At 59.3% G+C, this 17816-nt stretch overlaps 1 protein-coding gene across 2 annotated transcripts in view; it reads right to left on the reverse strand.

The window, feature by feature from the left end:
* TMEM104 (transmembrane protein 104) overlaps window positions 1–17816 on the reverse strand; it is a 53670-nt gene that overhangs the window by 10098 nt on the left and 25756 nt on the right. For both annotated transcript variants that reach the window (XM_068977650.1, XM_068977649.1), the window contains exon 9: window positions 4350–4443. In XM_068977650.1, coding sequence (XP_068833751.1) covers window positions 4350–4443 — 94 coding nt within the window. The remainder of the gene's footprint in view (window positions 1–4349; window positions 4444–17816) is intronic.

Consider the following 17816-nt stretch of genomic DNA (forward strand, 5'->3'; position numbering starts at 1 on the left):
ACCTGGCTGCCTGGCTGGGGTTCACCCTGGCTCGCGGGCAGCCCGGTTCTGAGCAGAGGCGTGCCTGTAACCCTGGTCTGTCGGGCACCTCGCCTGTCTGGGCCTCATCCCCCTCTCTCTGCTTGAGTCCAGGCAGCTGGCCTGCCGACCTCCTGGATGAGCAGGAGTCCCTCCCTGAAGGCCAGGTCAGCACAAGTGTCGGCCGCACGCAGGGTAGAGCTGCCGACAGCAGAGGCTGCTCAGAGGGGAGAGCCAGTCAGGGTCTCTGCTTGGAGCCAAGCCGGGCTCTGAGGTCAGCCCTGCTGCTAATGAAAGGGGTCATTTGGTGACACGTGGCTGGCCCTTCAGCAAGCTTTAATTAAGGTCTTCTCTACCCTAAGAGCCTTAAGACAGCATCCTCCAGTTCTTCTTTCAACTAACCTCTGCATCTGCAGAGAAAACTTTTGGAAAACCAAGAATAAAATTAAGACCAGAGTGAAACATACATAGAAAGGTTTTCCTGGATCCCCTCCGCTGGCTGCGTAACCAGTGAAAGCTGGACACAAGGAGAGCCCTGGACAGTGGCTGAGTTGGGGGATGTCAGGGTGGGGGGCAGCGGCAAAGGCTCGGGACAAAGCCTGGCTGGGAGGGCAGGTGGGGGTCCATGTGCTACTTTCATTTGCCGGGGGGGGGGGGCCTTCCTGGCCTTCCGAGAAGCACCAGTTGCGTGAGGGGACAGCGCTGAGTGGCTGTGAAGGAATTCAAACACTGAGCTGGCCTGTCGAGCCAACAGGATGTGGGGAACAGATGGCCCAGGCATGGATGACCCCGGGCTGCTGGTGGTGACGGATCAGAGCAGTCCCAGCAGGAGACACTCAGCTGAGATCAGTCATGGATCCACGGGGGGGAGTTGGCCACTCGGCCACAGATAATTCTGGGGATGGGCAAAATTGGAGCCCTCGTGTTCCCGGGTGACGTCCCCTCCCGGGGACCTTCTGCTCCTCGGGCCACCAGCCCCGGGCCCCACCTCTTCCTGCTGGCTTGGCCTGGAGGACAAATCTGGGGCACCTGCCGGGGGAGGTGGGGCGTGCGGGGGCCGAGGAAATCCACGCGGCTCCAGTGTATGCACAGACCGCTGAGGGGGATGGTGCCTGACCCACTTTGAGGGGAGCACAGAGACGGGAATAACGCGCGTGGTGCTGCTCTGAATACACGATCAGAGGGAAGGCAGCCCTGTGGGTCCCCGACAGCCCAGCCCGAGGAGGGCTGCTGCGCCGGAGCTGCCTTTATTAGAGAGAAGTGGTTTTTTAATAACACTGAACGGGGCGCCCCAAGCCGAGCCAGCTGTGTTCCCAAGCGGGAGGCGTCTGCTGGGGGTGGGGCGTCAGGAGGGGAATAACGGGGGTGAAGGGATGCTGCCGCTGTGGCCCCTTCCAGCCTGAGAGCCGCCCCCCTGCCCCCCTGCCCCAGGCGGCCCAGGGACCACGGTCCACAGTGGTCGGTTAAGTAGCTGAAGGCTCCAGCTCTGGGGTCACAGCTGCTGGGACTGTGGGCCTGAAGGACAGCACTGTCGTCTGCGTCCCCTAAGTGTCCCTGGTGGATGCGTGGCTGACGGTGAGAACTAGGAGTTAGGAGGAAGCCCAGCCTCTCTGCGAGGCCAGCCTGAGTCTCATTACTGGGAGGCTCGGGCTTTCCTTGAAGACGTGGGGGTGACGGTGAAGAGCAGGGAGGCATCCCATCTGATGGGCCTGGGGCCCAGCACTGGATGGGGGGCGGGACGGGGAGGCCGGACAGCAGCAGCGGGCAACGCTCCCAGATCTCGGCAGGGATACCCAGGGACACAGCTCTTTCGGGGCAGTTTGGGCCACGTCCCTGACCTCCTGGCCAGCCCCAAGAGAGGCTCACTCTGGGGCCGCTCCTGGGACGTAGTGGCCAGAGATGACGACAATGAGCATGCGCACAGGGCTGGTGTCTGGACGCTGGAGCGCTGTGCAGACAGCGCTTTCTACATGGTCTCATTGTATCTTCCAGGTCTCCCAAACTCAGCCACCCGGTCTCCCCAGAACTTATTTGAGCAGCAAAAGAAATCAATGGTGGCACTTGTCAGACATGTTCTGACGTTTTCCTGACATGTGGCTATTTGCAAAGGCCATCGGCCCTTTAGATCGCAACCAGGGGCTTCTGTCGGAGGGACCGGCCCGCAGGCTTCTCAGCCTGTCTGGAGCTCTGGGCGGGGGAGGGGGTTGGGGGGATGGGCATGCTCAGATGGGGTCCCTGCAGTCTGCCCTGGCCTCAACAGATGGCAGAACAAACTCCTAATTACGCATGAGAAAGCTTCCGGCTCAGCACATCTATTTATGATTTTCCGGTCCCTTCGGTGTTCCTTCTTCCCTGTGCCTTCCAAGAACCCAAGTTAGCTGATTGCCACCCTATCTCCCCTCCCCGCTTGGCTCCCCAGGACATCCTGGGCCCTAATCTGGGCGGTGGGGAGAGACACGGTGGGCAGGAAGTGGGAAGGCAGGGGGGACATGGCCACAGAGCTGCCGTTCAGCAGCAAAATGAAGAGGGGGCTCATCGCAAACTGACAACTTGGCACACACTCGAGAGGACAAGCAGGGCCAGGGTGCTCACTGCCTCTGCAGGAGTTCTAGAAAAATCACCTGGGGTCATTTTGGGCCAGAAGTGAGATGCCCCTCACCCACTGCGATAAGCAGGGGTGACTTGCTCCCTCCCACGGTGGGGTTGCCTGGCGGTTCCCCGGGTAAACGATTTCTGCTCCCTGCCCGCCCCCCCATCCTGCTCTGTCCTGTGCTCTGGGATCAGGACCGGGGAGACCCCTTCAAGCAGGTCTGCAAAGGAAAATGACTGGGTGGCTCCAGCGGGAACTGAACCCCAGGCTCAGCTACCTGTTAGAGGGCTGACATCACTGGGTGGTTGGGCTTCCACCCAAGAGGGCTTCGTGTCAGAGACGGATTTCCTTTTTGAGCCCAGAGGCCTGACTCTCTCAGGGAGACAAACAACAGGCCTGAGCTGTCACCCACGGTTGGTGGAGAGGCTGCGGCCGATTGATTACCTCTCAGATCAGAGGGAGAAGAGGGGCAAGGGCCTCGCAGCGACAGCCAGGTCACCGCCTCGTGCCCTCTCGCAAGGCCACGGCCACCTCGCCCTGCCACCCTGCCAGGGGCTGCCTCCGAGGGCCTGGGGGCTGCAGGTGGAGACTGGCGGAGGCCCCCTGCAGTCCCCTTGCTGCCCTAAAGGGAGAGGCTCTGCCCAGGAGGAGGAGAAACAGAGCGGGGTCACGGCGGGCCGCAGCGGCCCGCGCTGGGAGAAAGAGCAGCCCATTTTCTAAAACAGCTGAGCCGCGGGCTCCACTCTGTGAGCTCCGTCCTGGAGGAAGGCGAGGACCCCAAGAGCAGAACTGGGAGGGGCAGGGGCTGTGGGAGGTGCCCAGGGATCCCGGGCCGGCTGGCGCTGGGAGCTCAGCATGGCCTCTGCGGGTGGAGCCGGGTCTGACCCGAGCCTGGGGCCGCCTGGTGTCCGTGCCAGGTACCCGCCCTTTACTGTCAGCCTCCTCTCCGCCTCCTACAACCTCTCTTCTAACACAGGCACCGCTCACCACACACAGACAGGACCTCATGTTACACATGCCCCCTGGGGATCCTGGGGGGCTGGGGAGACCCCTCTGCCAGGCCCATCAACCAGAACAGCAACAGCATCTTTGCTTTGAGACCAAAACCAGTGTGAGACTGATCCCAGAGCGCCCACCGGGGGTGGGGGTGACGGTGGCTGCACACCCTCCGGTTGTGGGCCCAGGTGGGTCCCGGCCCTTCCAGGTGGAAGGCAGAACGGTGTCAGAAGTGAATGAACTCCCAGCCGCCAACTCCCCCCGAGCTCAGTGGGGGTCTTGCTCTTTGCAGTGTCAGTTGGAACGTACTGTAGTGGTGTCTTTTTACGCTCTAGTGGCCAGGGACTCAAGAGGTGGCCACCACGGCCCGCTGGGTTTTAAGGCTGTGCTGCATGGGGTGTCCGTGAGAACAAAAAGCAGCTGCTCTCCTGCCCTGAAGGGGCCCAGCCCCATCCAGGCCTCTAGGAGCACCACCCTCTGGGTGATGGGGACCCAGCACAGTCAGAACAAGCGGTCCTCAGCTGAGCCCTGCCTTTGCCCACGTGACCTCGAAGTGACTTGTCTTTTTGGGGGACAAAATTTGCCCACCAGTAAAAAGGCACAGAGTGCTTGCTTCCTCCCTGCGCTCAGGAGTCCACGGGAGCCCCTTCTACCTCCTAGCGCTGGCTGTGAGCCCGCGTGGCCGTCTCGGGAAGACTGGGAATGAGGGGAGCGAGGCAGACCTCGAGATGCTTGTCAGACTCACCGATCCATCTCATCAGGGACGTGAGGATCTGCAGGTACTTGGTCTTCTGGACGTCGAAGAAGGTGAAGGGTCCGAGGAGGAGCGTGAAGACGGCCTGGTGACAAAAACGAGAGTGAGAAGGTGCAGAAGCCAGGCGCGTGCGGCATCCCGTGCATGTGGGCAGGGCACACTGTTCACGCAGCCTCCAGCCATCACCAGGGCTGCTCCGAACCCAGGTGTGCGCCGGAAACGGCAGAGGCTCCCTGGGGTCAGACAGCACCGCCTGGCGAGTTCCTAGGACCAGGGCTGCAGCAAAAAATGAGACCCGTGCGTGTCTGCTGGGCCTCACACTTGTGGTCCTGAGGCGACTTTCTAGGCAAATCACAGGTGATCTCTTGGGGAGATGGCCCTGCTTGCTTCTCTTCTCAGTAAGTGTTGACCGAGGGGGTCACGGGCCCAGCAGCAGGCCAGTGTGAGCAATGGTTAGGAAGGTGAGGCTCCGAAACAAACCCCAGGTACATCCCAGGTTCTCACGGTTTACTGGGAAGAAAGGACAGAGGGGTGGGGACGCAAGGGCCCCGATGACCCGGCACAGTGGGAAGGACACCATCCTGAACGGTTCAGAGGACAGGATCAATCAGGATGTTGGTAATCAGCAACCTCTTCAATTCTGAGAGAAGGTGAAGCCTGGAGAATCAGAGCCAGTGTCTCCTGGGGCAGAGCCACAGAGAAACATCCTGGACCAGGAAGAGCAGGAAGCCCAGAGTGGACGGGTGTTGGGGGTGGGAGCTGTGGGGGTGCCGGCACTGGCCCCCTCGTGGCCCTTCCTCTCTGGAGAACAGGGAGAGCAAGTGCTTCCTTAGGGGGAAAACAGAAGAGAATTCAAACCCGGCCTTAGAGAACTGGGATCTGGGGAAACTGAACCCCCTCTGCAAAAGAGAACAGGGAGGCGGATAAACGTGGCCCCACTGAGACTGGGGCTGGGGACGGAGGGAAGCTGAGGCTCTCCATGCCAAGCCGGCTGCTCCGAGAGCGGAGCGATTAGAAGCTGCTGGGTGGAGTTACGAGGATGGCACCATTTCCAATCTGCCACTCGGAAGCGGTAGCGGAGGCGGCAGACCTTATTAACATTTACAGCGTGCCACTTTATTACGCTAATGCTGATGACACTTGCCAGGGACGCAGCGCACGGTGCCAGGCCCGAAAGTGGAGAGCAGGGTTCACTTTGGGGGAGTCGGGGCTGGCCCTGGGATCCGGGTGAACGCATCCCAGCTGCTTGGCCTGGTGGCCAGTCCCTGGCTCCCCCGACAGGGGTGGGGGGTGAGCCTGTCCCCTCCACCCCCGCCCCTCCCGGAAGGGGAGCAGGATGTGGGAGAGGCTGTGACCCCTCATCCAAGTCCATTATCACTGTGAGAATGACAGGAAAGACTGAAGTGCTGCTTAAGCAAGGGCACTAATTAGCCGGGGTGGGTACGGCCTCCTGGCAGTCCCCCAGGGCTCGGAGACTACTGGAAGGAGCTTCCTTCTGGGGGCAGACAACCAGCCCTGCTTCCGCTCTGGAAGCAGCAGCAGTTTCAGCAGGCGGGGTGATGGGGGAGGCAGGGACAAGGGCTCTTGAGCAGTCCTCGCCGGTCCCCCTGTGGCCTGGGGACAGTGAGGTGACAGTCACCCAGCCGTGTCCGATTCTTTGCCCCCCATGGACTACAGCCTGCCAGGCTCCTCTGTCCGTGGGATTCTCCCGGCAAGGATATGGGTTGCCACGCCCTCCTCCAGGGGATTTTCCCAAGCCAGGAATCGAACTCTGGTCTCCTGCATGGCAGGCATAGCCCGGGGACACAGCGAGGTGTGGGGTCACCAGCTCTGGGCCAGCTGAGCCAGTCTGTCTGCAGCGCCCAGCAAGTCATTTAGGAAAATTACCATCTCAGGGGAACTTTCCACTGATGAATTTCTCTTTTGAAGGATGGGGGCGGGACACGTCACGTGGAAAAAAACACGTACCAAGCCACCTGCCATAAACGCTCTCCAATGACCCTGGGCTGCTTGAAACTAGACTGTGGTGTGCCTGGGCCTGGAGTTGGGGTGTTTCGCTTCTGACCTACGATACCTCTGGCTGTGGGTGCCAGACATGTTCGTGGTGGGCGGCTTGTGGTGGGGGGTCAGAGCTCATCTTGGAGGCCTAAAGACTGGGTTTTAGAAGGTTCTACTGTGTAAAAACAGGGAGATCACAGAACCCGCCCTGCAGGCAGGTGGGGAATTCTGCTGCTGTGGGCTGCCCTAGGTCTCCTCTGCAGGAGGGACCCCGTCTTCATCCTCCTCCTCCTCGGGAGATACGTCAACATCCTTTTACACACAGGCCCCATTGCATACCCCCCTGTAGACAGGACTCTGCTGAGAGACCCTTCATTTAAAGGGACAGAGCACACAGGACCACCTCCCAGGGCAGAGTCCGGGAGTGTACGTGAGGCGCCCACTGAGTGCCAGGGAGCATGAGTTGGGCTGGGAACGGGGGGTCCAGCCCCGCTGGCTCTCTGGGGTCCACCTGCGTGACAACAGGTCTGTCCCCAGGCTGGGGGCAGGCGGTGAAGGGTTCTTTGGAGAGACTGGGTCAACAGCTGTGACATCTGTGGCTGGACAGCAGCTGGAATGTGCTTTCTTTATCCCCCCAGGTTGGGACCACAGGCAGACCGCAGGGCCCAGGAAGACGCAGGGCGGACGGGCAAACAGCAGTCCCTGTGCGGGGCGGAGCTCACGCCACACTGGGAGCCCAGACCAAGACACAGCGCAAGCTGGGGCTAATGAAGGAACAGGTGTCCTCTGCAAACCGGTTCAGCCGGACTCGGCGTCCACGGTGGGAAAGGGCAGAGGGCTCGGCCGGCGGCGTGCGTGGGCTCGGCCCGGTGCAGCTGCAAGGTCTGGGCAGGGGAATGGCCCCAGGGTCCCGGGGGTCCAGCCGGCCCAAGCTCACCGCTAGATGCTGAACAGCCACGCGTGGCACTGCCTGTCTTCCCTTCTCTTTTTACCCAAAGAAGGAATGAAAAGGCAGGAGACAGTCTGTCCTCCTGGGTTTCCTGTCCAGCCTGTGTGACATTATAAATCAGCTGGCTCCCCGAGCCATTTCCAGACACCCAAATGCCATGATCAGTTCAAGCTCGGGATGTGTTCAAGGACTCTCCGAGCTGGACTCATTACAGGAGGCAGAGACACCAACTGCCGTGGCCAAATGTGTCTCTTTAAAAACAAAACAAAACAAAACAGACAAACAAAAAGAACGAATTCTTTGGTCTCTAAATGAAACCTTTGAACTGGTCGCGGGAACAAAGTCTGAGACCCAGGAGGGTGCAGACGGGGCCGTGTGTGGGTCTCTCTCGTCCAGCTGGTGAGTCAAGACGCCCACTGAAGGCACGGAGTCCCGGGGGGGTCCTGGTGGACAGGAGGCGGCTCATGTCCCCAGCACACGTGGCCACGGATCTCACGGTGTCCTGGGGGGGGGACTTGGCGAACTTGACCGGGAGTCTCAGCACTCGACATGGCTGCCTCTCCACCTGCGTCCCAAGGCAGGTTAAGGGCGCCACCCACCTCCGGCTGCTCCCACGACCCCCGAGTCTTTCCTCACTGTGCTGATGTCTGGTGGCTGCTGTAACCTGGTGGCTTAAAACCACAGAAGTGTGCTTTTTTACAGTCTTGGAAGGGACACAAGGAGCCCGGAGGAGTCAGAGGTGTGTGTGGGGGGGAGGGGGGGCGGTAACAGTGGTAACAATGCATAAAGTAAGAGGACTCAGGAGGGCAGAGGGCTGGCAGCAGGTTGGGACTGGGGAGCCGTCTGGAGCCCCGTGTCCCTGTCGTGATCCCTCCTGGGCCCGAGCTCGCTGGCACCCATGTCCCCTCCTCACACTCAGCCCCAAGCACACCTGCTCGTGGTCGACACGCACGCACAGTTTCAGGGGCATCTGTAGTGCTACACCAGCTATACCTCCTGCAACAAGCTACAGAGCTAGACGAGCAGCAGAACGGTCACCAGGCAGGGGCTGGGGCCTTGCTTTGCTGATGAGGGGGCGGAGGGTCTGAAGAGGCTGGGTGACCCAGGAAGCAGTGGACGGGACCGGGCGTCTCCCGGCCCTGCCCCCACCCCACCCCCGACCGCTGTGATGTGCACGCTCCCCGGTGTGTGAGGCTGCTTCCCCACCACGACACCTCCTCTCCCCACTTCCAGCTGGTTCTCACCCTCATGCCTCTCCCCTCGTGACTGCCCCTTCCCCCTCTACCTTCCTTCTCTCCGTCACCTCTCAAGCCCCGCTCAGGTGCCAGCCTCCCCTGCCAGCTTCGCCAAACATTTGCATCTTCACTGGGGGGCTCCTGACCGAATCACCAAATGCACGGTGGGTACCACACCACTTAAATTCTCGTAGGTTCCCTGTTTTGTTTTGTTTTTTTTTTTTTTTTAAATATTTATTTGCCTCAGGTCTTAATTGTGGCATGGGTTTAGTTGCTCTGGGGCATGTGGGATCATCTCGGGCCAGGGACTGAACCTGTGTCCCCGGCATTGCAAAGCAGATTCTTAACCACTGGACCACCAGGGAAGTCCCTGCAGTTTCAACATGAAAGGCCAGCAGAGCCACCTGGCGCCTCCATGCTCTAGGACTGGAATGGGCACTCAGACTTCTCTGTTAATCCAGCAGGGGTGATGGAGCAACAATTTCTGGAAGGGTGAAGGGTAATATGCTGCCTGATCAACCTAAACACACAGAGACCCTTGGGCGGGCTATGCAGTACACCAGGCCCCAGGGAGCCAGTTCACACATACCAAGGGCACGGCTGAGTCCTCTGGACTGATCTTGGAGGTCATTTCAAGTGACAAAGGACACAGATGCCTCGATCACAGGGCTGCCCTTGTTGGGCGGCTAGGGGTTAAGAGTTAATTGGGATTAATGGCAACTCAGCACGAACCCGTCCCTAAATGGGAACTGAACTTTCAACGCGTCCTTGAAGTGCAGTGAAGACATGTTCAAGGAGTCTATTTTTATTTCTCAAGTGGCTATGAACGTTTTGGTTTGGAAGTTTACATCTTCCCAACTTGAATTACAACGTCTGATGACGCGGCCATGAGGAGGAGGTGTGCCCTAGGGCAGCAAGGGGCAGAGTAGGGGCCGGAGGCTTCGAGGCCACACGCTCAGGGCGAGGGCCTGTGTCCTGAGGGTGTCCCAGCTAACGGCAAGACCTCAGAGTGCTCGGGAAGGTCCCAGAGCACATCGCCTGTACAGAGAAGGTAGTCAGTGAACATCAGCCCTAGCAGCGTCGCTCCAGCAAGGAGCAGCACACCCTCGAGGGAGGATGGTGTGAACTCCACCCCTCCTCCCAATATGCTGGGACCAGGGAACGCGAAACAACTGAAGCCAAGTGAGGGGCCGCCGCCACACATTAGATCAGAACTGTTCCTGTTGCACGACCTGCAGCCCAAGCACTCTGCAGGGCGAGTTCACATTCATCCCCATCGAGTGAAGGATGAACGTGAGGGAAGGAGAGCAGAGGCCCGTGCATGGCGCTCGGTGGAGCCTGAGCACAGCTCATCAGCCAAAACCCTGCGAGGAGAGGCAGTGCCGCAGAGAGGAGGCCACTGGGACGCTGTGGTGGACCAGCACTCGTGCAGGAAACGGAGGCTGAGGTTTCAGAACGACACTCTCCCCCAGAGGGCAGAGGATGGGCAGGGGTGGCCCTGCTGTGGGAACAACAGCCCCTGCCAGGAGAGGCTGCCGGCCTTCAGACGACCAGCCCGGCCACGACGCGGGTGCTGCCAAGCTCTTACTCACTGATCCTTCAAATACGTTCAGCTGCTGGAGAAGCGGTGATGGAGACAGACGGAGGCCAGATGCCTCTCCAACCCCCGAATGAGCTGCTTAGAGCAAGTCGCCACGGCTTAGGGTCCCTGGGTCCCTCCCTGGATTTCCCCAAACCTCACCCAGAAGGTACCTGGGAGATGCTTGCTGAATAGAACGAAAGATTCAGGTGATGCCTGAAGATAAGAGTGGAGACTTGAGGCCCAGACACTCTAAAGAGGCTTCTGGAGCACAGAAGTCAGCTCTAGAAACCCGCTATCATCTCACGACATCTGCAAAAGAAAGCCAAGTCGGCTCATGTCAAACAATTCAGTCCCATTTGGACTGAACGAGAGCCGAGACACGTTAACACCTGCGGCTCCCATCAGAAGGCGAGTGTGTACCTGCTGAGGAGGCAGAGCCGGGGAGAGGAGGGCGCAGAGCCAACAAGAAGCCGGAAGTCACAGGTCCCCCAGGGAGTTCTTAACCAGCCACTGGACTACAGAACAGAGGCAAGAACCCAAACCCACACGGGGGGACCTCGACCGCCCGTCAGACCTGGGGATCAGGGAGAAAAGACCTGTCCTCACGCCTGATTAATTCAGAAGAGGATGCAACTCTGGGGGCAGCTTCTGGGCAGCAATGCAGACTGGCCAGGGAGGGGGTACCTGAAACACCTCTGCTAGAAGACGGGCGAAAACGCTATTTGTCTCTGAGATGGGGGAGCCTGGGAGCGTGATTTCAGGGAGGAGCCATGGAAGGGGTGGCTGCTGCTAACCCTGCACGCGCATTCAACTCTGGCTGCCCAAGCCCCGAGGATGTGAGTTCTGTTGGTTTGGGGTGGGGAGAGGGCCTGGAAGAGAACATCCAAGAGGACCTGGATAGAGCCGACGCAGCAGGGCTCCTGGGACCGCCTGTGCCATCTGGGAGGGGAGGGCTGGACACAGGCTGGTCCAGGCCCCTGGGGCATCACTCCCATTGGACCCGCGTCTCTTGCATCAGCAGGCGGGTTCTTTACCCCTGAGCCCCCAGAGAAGCCCGAACCAACATTACCGGGCACCTACTGAGCGCCCAAACACAACATCTTCCATGTAAGATTGCTTTTTAATCCTGACACCCTACACGCCGGCTATTGTCAATTTTGGAAAATAAAAACAAAACAACTGAGGTTGAGGAGAACTAATTAACTTGTCCACGATCTCATAACAACCAAAACAGCTGAGACCAGAGCTCAGAGCTCAGGCTGTCTGTATCCAAGGCCCATTCTCTCTGTGGAGCACTTGACCCCCTCCCTTGATTATGCCTCAGAGAAAGAGTCTCTCCAGCACCCCCTCCAAGGCTGGCTCCCGGGGGGCCGGGGGCAGGAGGGCTGGGCTGGTCCAGTGGCATTAGCCTGGCACGGCTGCCGCCTCCCTCGCCCTCTGATTGGAGGACAAGCCTGTGCGCCTGTGTTGTCTCTTTCTCAGCTATAAAACCAGATGGTACCCGGTGGTGGGCAGGGTTCCAAGGATTTGATGCCAGAGCCGCAACCCTTGTGGTTTGTGTGTGTGTTGGAGAGGGAGATGAATAGTGTGGAAAACCCACGCAGTCACTCACTCAATGATGGTAAGCCCTGGGGTTTATAAAGGACAGCCTGGCTCCTTACAAGTGTGAGAAGAGAGATGGGGTGGTGGTGGTGCACGCCCACACTGCCAGGTGAAAGGCCGAGGAGCCTGGCCTTGCACGAGGTGGGCTTTGAGAACACGACGGCGAGGAGCTGCGGAGGGTCAGGGGCTGTGGGGGGGTGAGGGAGGTGGGGTGAAGCAGGTGGAAGGCTGGGGGCCCTGCGGGGGGAAGGGACCTGACTTTGGAGCCGGCACCTGTCCTAACAGTAACACTCCACTGCTCACGTTCCAGGTGACAAGGGGTGGCAGAGACAGACACGGGCGGTGAGCCAGCCTCCTGGCGACTGGACAGCTTCTGACTGCTCCCCTCGATCTGCAGCGCCCGTCCTCTCAAAGACAGGGGGCCCCTAAGCCCTCTCTGGGGGGCAGCTTCTGTCCCGGCAGCGAGGAGCGGAGGACGGCCCAGGTCTCTGGGAAAGGGAGGGCTGGCTGGACAGGGAGGTTTTGAGGCCGGAGCAGCGGCCGCCCACCCAAGGGGTGTCGTCCGCTCAGACGCTCACAGAGCAACCCCCCCACCGCCCACCGCCGCTGTGTGTGGCCGGCCTCACGCTGGCTCTGGACCCAAAGCTGGACAAGGTGCAGCTCCGGGCCTTGAGGAGCTCCTGGGGAGGCCAGAGAACTACACGTAGATGAGAGTCTGATTAACGCCATGGCACGGGGTGTCGTGGGGGGCGCCCCTGACTCAGCCTGGAGTAAGTGAGTGCCTATCAGACTCTGCAGCAAGGGGAAGGCACACGAGGGGTGCAGAGCTGTGAAAAGTGCCCAGCGTCTGCGGGAGTCAGTGGCCAGTGAGGGTGAGGCGGTGGTGACAGAGAAAGTTCCAGAAGGGAGATTAGAGCAGACCACATCTCGTGGAGGAGTTTAGAGCTGCCTCACACAGAGAGAAGCATTCCTAAAGGGTCCTGAGCAGGGAAATGGCAGTCAGGTTAACCTTAAACCAGGCTGAAAGAGTCAAAGACAGAAAAGCTTTATGACCTTGGGGCAAGCCTCATGCTGGGAGGTGGCCGGGCTGGATCGGAGGGAGAGGGCTGGCGAGGGGCACCTCTCTGTGGACAAGTGGTCCAGGCGCCCGGGGCTCCAAGGTGCACCCCTGAATCCCCCGGTGGAAGCCCTCCCTGTTCTCATGGGATGAGATCCAAAAAGGATTTGAGACACTAGAACTGGGAGTCCGTGGGGCTGGAGGAGAGAGGGCAGAGCAGGGATGTCCCCGTCCAGCTGGGAGCGGTGACAGCCGTGGGGAAACGCTGAGCTGGCCCTGGTGGGGAGCTCCGTGGAGCCAGGGAGGCACATGAACCCGGGGCGGGCTCCCAGGCAACCCTCTGCGGCAAGAAGAAAACAGGCCTTGGGACTTCCCTGGGGTTCCAGTGGATAAGACGCCAAGCTCCCACTGTGGGTTCGATCCCTGGTTGGGGAACATGCCGCCAGGTCTCGTAGAGGGAGGCAGGGTTTTTCTAATGGGCAGCAGGGTTTGAAAAGCTGCAGGAGAGGACAGCAACCTCACTCCCCAGGCTCAGCGAACCGAGGCACAGAGAGAACTTCTCAGGCACCGCGGGCCTGGTTCACCGCGTCCCACTTTTCAGCTACTGAAATCTGTCTGCCGAGAACTGGAAACAGCTCTGGGTCCTGGTCTATTTCTGCTGGATGTCAAGGAACAAGAGAGGAGGGGGTACTTGGCAGTCGTCCCACCCCTGGGCCAGGCCAACTTATTACACGCTGCCTCACAGATGCGAGGAAGCTGGAGGTACTGGCCGTGTGATCCTGGGGCTGGGGAACAGTTGTCGGAGCCAGGCTGGGATCTACTAGGCCTGACAGGTCCTCAGAACGGGAGGCCTTGAGGGTAACGGGCGAGCGTGTATCACGCTGCATTGTGGACTGTGTTAACGGAAGATGGGGACCCTTTGGGCCGTCGGTCCTGCTCCTCGGCTCCCTTGGGAGAAAGCACCCACATCCCCAGCCATGCGACCCTGGGCTGGGTGGGCCGTGAGCCCCGTGGACCTCAGGACCTGCACGGCTGTTGGTGCCTCCAGGAACCAGCTGGCATCTGACTGCTTCTGCTGCGACCCCTGTCCCGTAAGGGACAGGAGGTGGCAGAGCCATCGCTGGCACCTTGGCCGGATGCACGGGTACCCCACGCAACTCCCCTCCCCAGTCTCTGCTCAGGGAGAGCGGGTGCTGGGAACTGGGCTCTTCACGGGGGCTGGAGTGGAGGACGTCGGGTGCCTGGACACGGGAGCCCTGCGGCAAGCAAGCGCAGGCGGCTGGCTCCACCCCTCCCCTGCAGACTGCCGACCTCCAAACAGTCAGGAAAGGGCAGGACTCTTTGCTGGGTGCCCAGTAACCTTGGACGTGGGGAGGGGAGCTGGCTGATCAAGGAGCTCTGTCGAGTTGGGTATGAGAAATCTGGCTGAAGACCCCTGGCTTCCTCCCTGGGGGATGGTCAGAACCCAGAGGCCTCTCCATGGGGCTGGCACACTGTGGCTCCGGGAGGAAGCACCACCTGCAGGGCCCCGCTGGCCAAGGTGGCAGAGGGATACCGCCGGGGCGCCCCCTCTCTTGGGGACGTTGAGAGTCTGAATGCGGCCTGATGAGGGGAGCGGAGCGGCTGCGTCCCTGTCTGGGAAGAGTCGTGTGCCATGGAGCAGCTAGGCTTACTCCCTGCAACTACTGAGCCTGCGTGCTGCCGCTACTGACGCCCGAGCACAGAGGAGGCGTCACCTTCAGTCTGTGACTCGTGACACCAGTCCAGAGGCCTGCGACGCCTGCCCGTTCGTTTCTGGGGAGGCTCGGTTCGGAAGGGCCCTGACCCCCGCTTCCCTGGCTGAACCTCAGGAGGAAGATCCAAGGGAGACCAAGGCCTCTCCCCGGGATGCTGGGTGTCGGCAAGAGAGGGCCTCGACCAGCAGTGTTTCTCAAGGGGGAGAGGACCCAGAGTCACCCTTGGAACTGGTGCAAAGTGCCGATTCCTGGGCCTTGCAGTCCGAGGTGCTGCTACATTAGGTCTTGGGTGTCACCTAGCAACGTTTTTTTTTAAATTATATTTCTTTTTGGTTGCACTGGGCCTTCGTTGCAGGCTTTCTCTAGTTGCGGTGGGTGGGGCCACTCTTCTTTTCCGAGCACGGGCTCTAGGGGCACCGGCTTCAGTAGTTGCCACTCCAGGGCTCAGCAGTTGTGGCGCGTGGGCTTAGCCACTCCATGGCATGAGGACTCTTCCCAGACCAGGGATCGAACCCACGTCCCCTGTGTCGGCAGGCAGATTCTGACCCACTGTACCACCAGAGAAGCCTAGGAATCTATATTTTTCATACATGCCAGTGGTCCTGGAACCAGGCTCTGAGACCCAGTGGACTGAGACTCGTGTCCTGACCTGGGGAGAGGGGGAGCTGAGCAGCATTCATGGAGGCGGGTGACCTGTCCCTGGGGTGGAGGGCAGCCTCCTGAACGGTGGTGAGCAGTTCTCCTGCCAGAACTGCTCAGATGTCACAACTTGGTCGGGGAAGGGGGCGGGGTTGGTGAGGCTTCCAGCCATGATCAGCACCCAACCTGGCCCACCAATCGCCTCCCTCCTCCTGCCAAGGTTTCCAGAGAACATCTCAATCTGCAAGTTCTTCCTGGAGCTCAACTCAGAGGCCCTGCAGTGCCCTGTGACCTGTCTTTCCGCCTTCACGCAGCATCTGCTCAGCGACGCCCTCTGCAGCACCCCTCTCGGCACTGCGAGCCTTATTGAAACGTGCCTTGGTCTACTCTAACCCATGAGACAGCCCACCCATGTGCTAATTAATCAGATGTCATCCTTGATCTGCACCCTAACTGCTCAGCCCCGTCTCATCACGCCCAAGTCCCAGGCCCCTCTCTGCTGCCTGCACATCCTCTGGGGTTCTCTGGCTCCTGCGTTCTCCTTGGGGCCGGCCTGCGGGCTGGGGGACGCGCCCGCAGGTACCGTCAGTCCCTGCACGGTTTGCAGGGCCAGCACCACTGGCTGGGACACCAGCCACGCGGAGGAACGCAGTTATTACTTTAGAAAGAGTGCTTTATTTAATTAAACCATTCCTGCCAGGGCCCTGGGGCACTGTTTAGAAAGACAGCAGATTCTGCTTAGAATAGACACCCTGTAACAGAGAAAACATCGCGCAGGGAGGGCCACGGCCTCCCAAGTCAGCGGGGCTGTTGCAAGGACTACGGATTCATCTGTGCCCTGAAGCAGCGGAGAGACCAGAGCAGGTGGAGGAACATGGCTCGGCATATACGGCTCTGATTCTAGTTAGCACAGAGTATTTAAGAACAACTCATATTGTCCTTAGAACTCCTGAGAGGCTGTTACGCTTCCTTGACCACAGTTCATTCCCAGACTTTTTGGGAAATGAAGCCAAAAAAAAAAAGCAAGGGAGAGTAGAAATCTGAAATTGACAGCTAGAACATCTCCTTAAAGAATACAGAGTCTTTTTCTTTTTTTTTTTTTTTAGCTGTTTGCCCAGAAATGGGAGGTTTTGGAGCAGAGGGGATACGGAGATGACCAGAGCTGGAGGATTTTGGGAGCTTTCCTGGAGCGGCTTCTTCTTTTTTGGAAAATGAATGAATTTGGTTGTGCTGGCTTTTAATGTGACAGGCGAACTCTTAGGTACAGCATGCATGTGGGACCCAGTTCCCTGACCAGGGGTTGAACCCTGGCTCCCTGCATCAGGAGCTTGGAGTCTTAACCACTGGACCGCCAGGAGCAGTGGTTAAGAAGCCCCTCCAGAAGCCCCTGGAGCAGCTTCTTGAGACGACTCACTGAAAACACACCACACACACACACAGGTCAGTGGCCAGGACCCACCCGAGGCGCTCGGGAAGCAAGGAGAACCAGCTTTCTTACCCTCTGATCTCATTGAGCACAAAGAGAGAAGCCTGGCACTCAGGGTGTGCCCGAGATCAGTGTGAAGTGTGGATAAAAATGGTCCAGGAAGAGCACAGTGCAGAAGGTCCCCAGCGGGGATGAACACTCCCCACGGAGACCTATTTGGAAGTTTCCCAACCAAATTGGCCTGTGCATGAGCGTGGGCCGTGGATATATTCTTAATATGCTCCATGAAGCTTTCCTGGCTTGGGGCTGTGTGTGTGTCTGTCTGTCTGTCTCTGATGTCCATGCCAAATCCACATTGGCCTGTTTCTATACAAGCCCAGCTCTGGATTCCCGCACTTTACACACGAACATGCGGATACTAGAATTTACCCAAGAGATGGGCTTCTAAAGGTTCTATTTATAAATACTTAATTTTCACAGAACAGTGTTTTACACACACTAGGGAAACCAAGAACTCAAGAGAAACCTGCCGTGAGTCCTTCTGTAAATTAACAAACTGTTCTGTAACAAGTAATTACCCCCTCTGAGTTTGTCTTTTACGTTGGGAGTTTCATACGATGGGGCTGCTTAGAAGCAGAGTCTGCCGGCAGAGCCTGCGACCAGCTGTGGCTCACAGATGACTTTCCTCTCTCACTGCCCTTCTCTGGGCCTGGGGAACCGGGGTCAGGGAGAAGGGACGCGACACCAGACAAGCCAAACTGACAGCTTCCCACAGGCCCGGGGTATAAGCGGCCGGCGCCCAGGGCAAGTCCTGTTTGTAAGGATGCACTCGTTACTTTCCAGGTGACAGAGCGGGAGACGTCCTAACAGGGTCAGAGAGACACTGAAGCTGTCGTTGTCAGAAGGGGGTCTCGGGAGCTGGAACCGAGCTTCCTTCACCCAGCAGGACGGAAGGAAGGCCAGAGGGTCCCAGCTCACCCGGGGAGTAGCTTCTGAGGCTGGGGGAGGGGGCGGAGGGGACTGTCTTGTGATCCCGACTCCCGCCGCTTGGTGTTTTTACTGGGAGCTGGGAGCGGGCAGCACAGGGGAGTCAGCTCCGTCCTCTAAGCTGGCGGGTCAGGCATCAGCCATCACGGAGGCAGGATGCGGGGCGTGATGGATGGCGAGCTTAATGCCGGCGGACAGAACCCATGTCCCCGAGAGCTGCATTAAGAACAAAAACAAGCAGCTTCTC

This window comes from Capricornis sumatraensis, chromosome 8 (assembly GCF_032405125.1).
Source record: "Capricornis sumatraensis isolate serow.1 chromosome 8, serow.2, whole genome shotgun sequence".
NCBI classification, from domain to species: domain Eukaryota; kingdom Metazoa; phylum Chordata; class Mammalia; order Artiodactyla; family Bovidae; genus Capricornis; species Capricornis sumatraensis.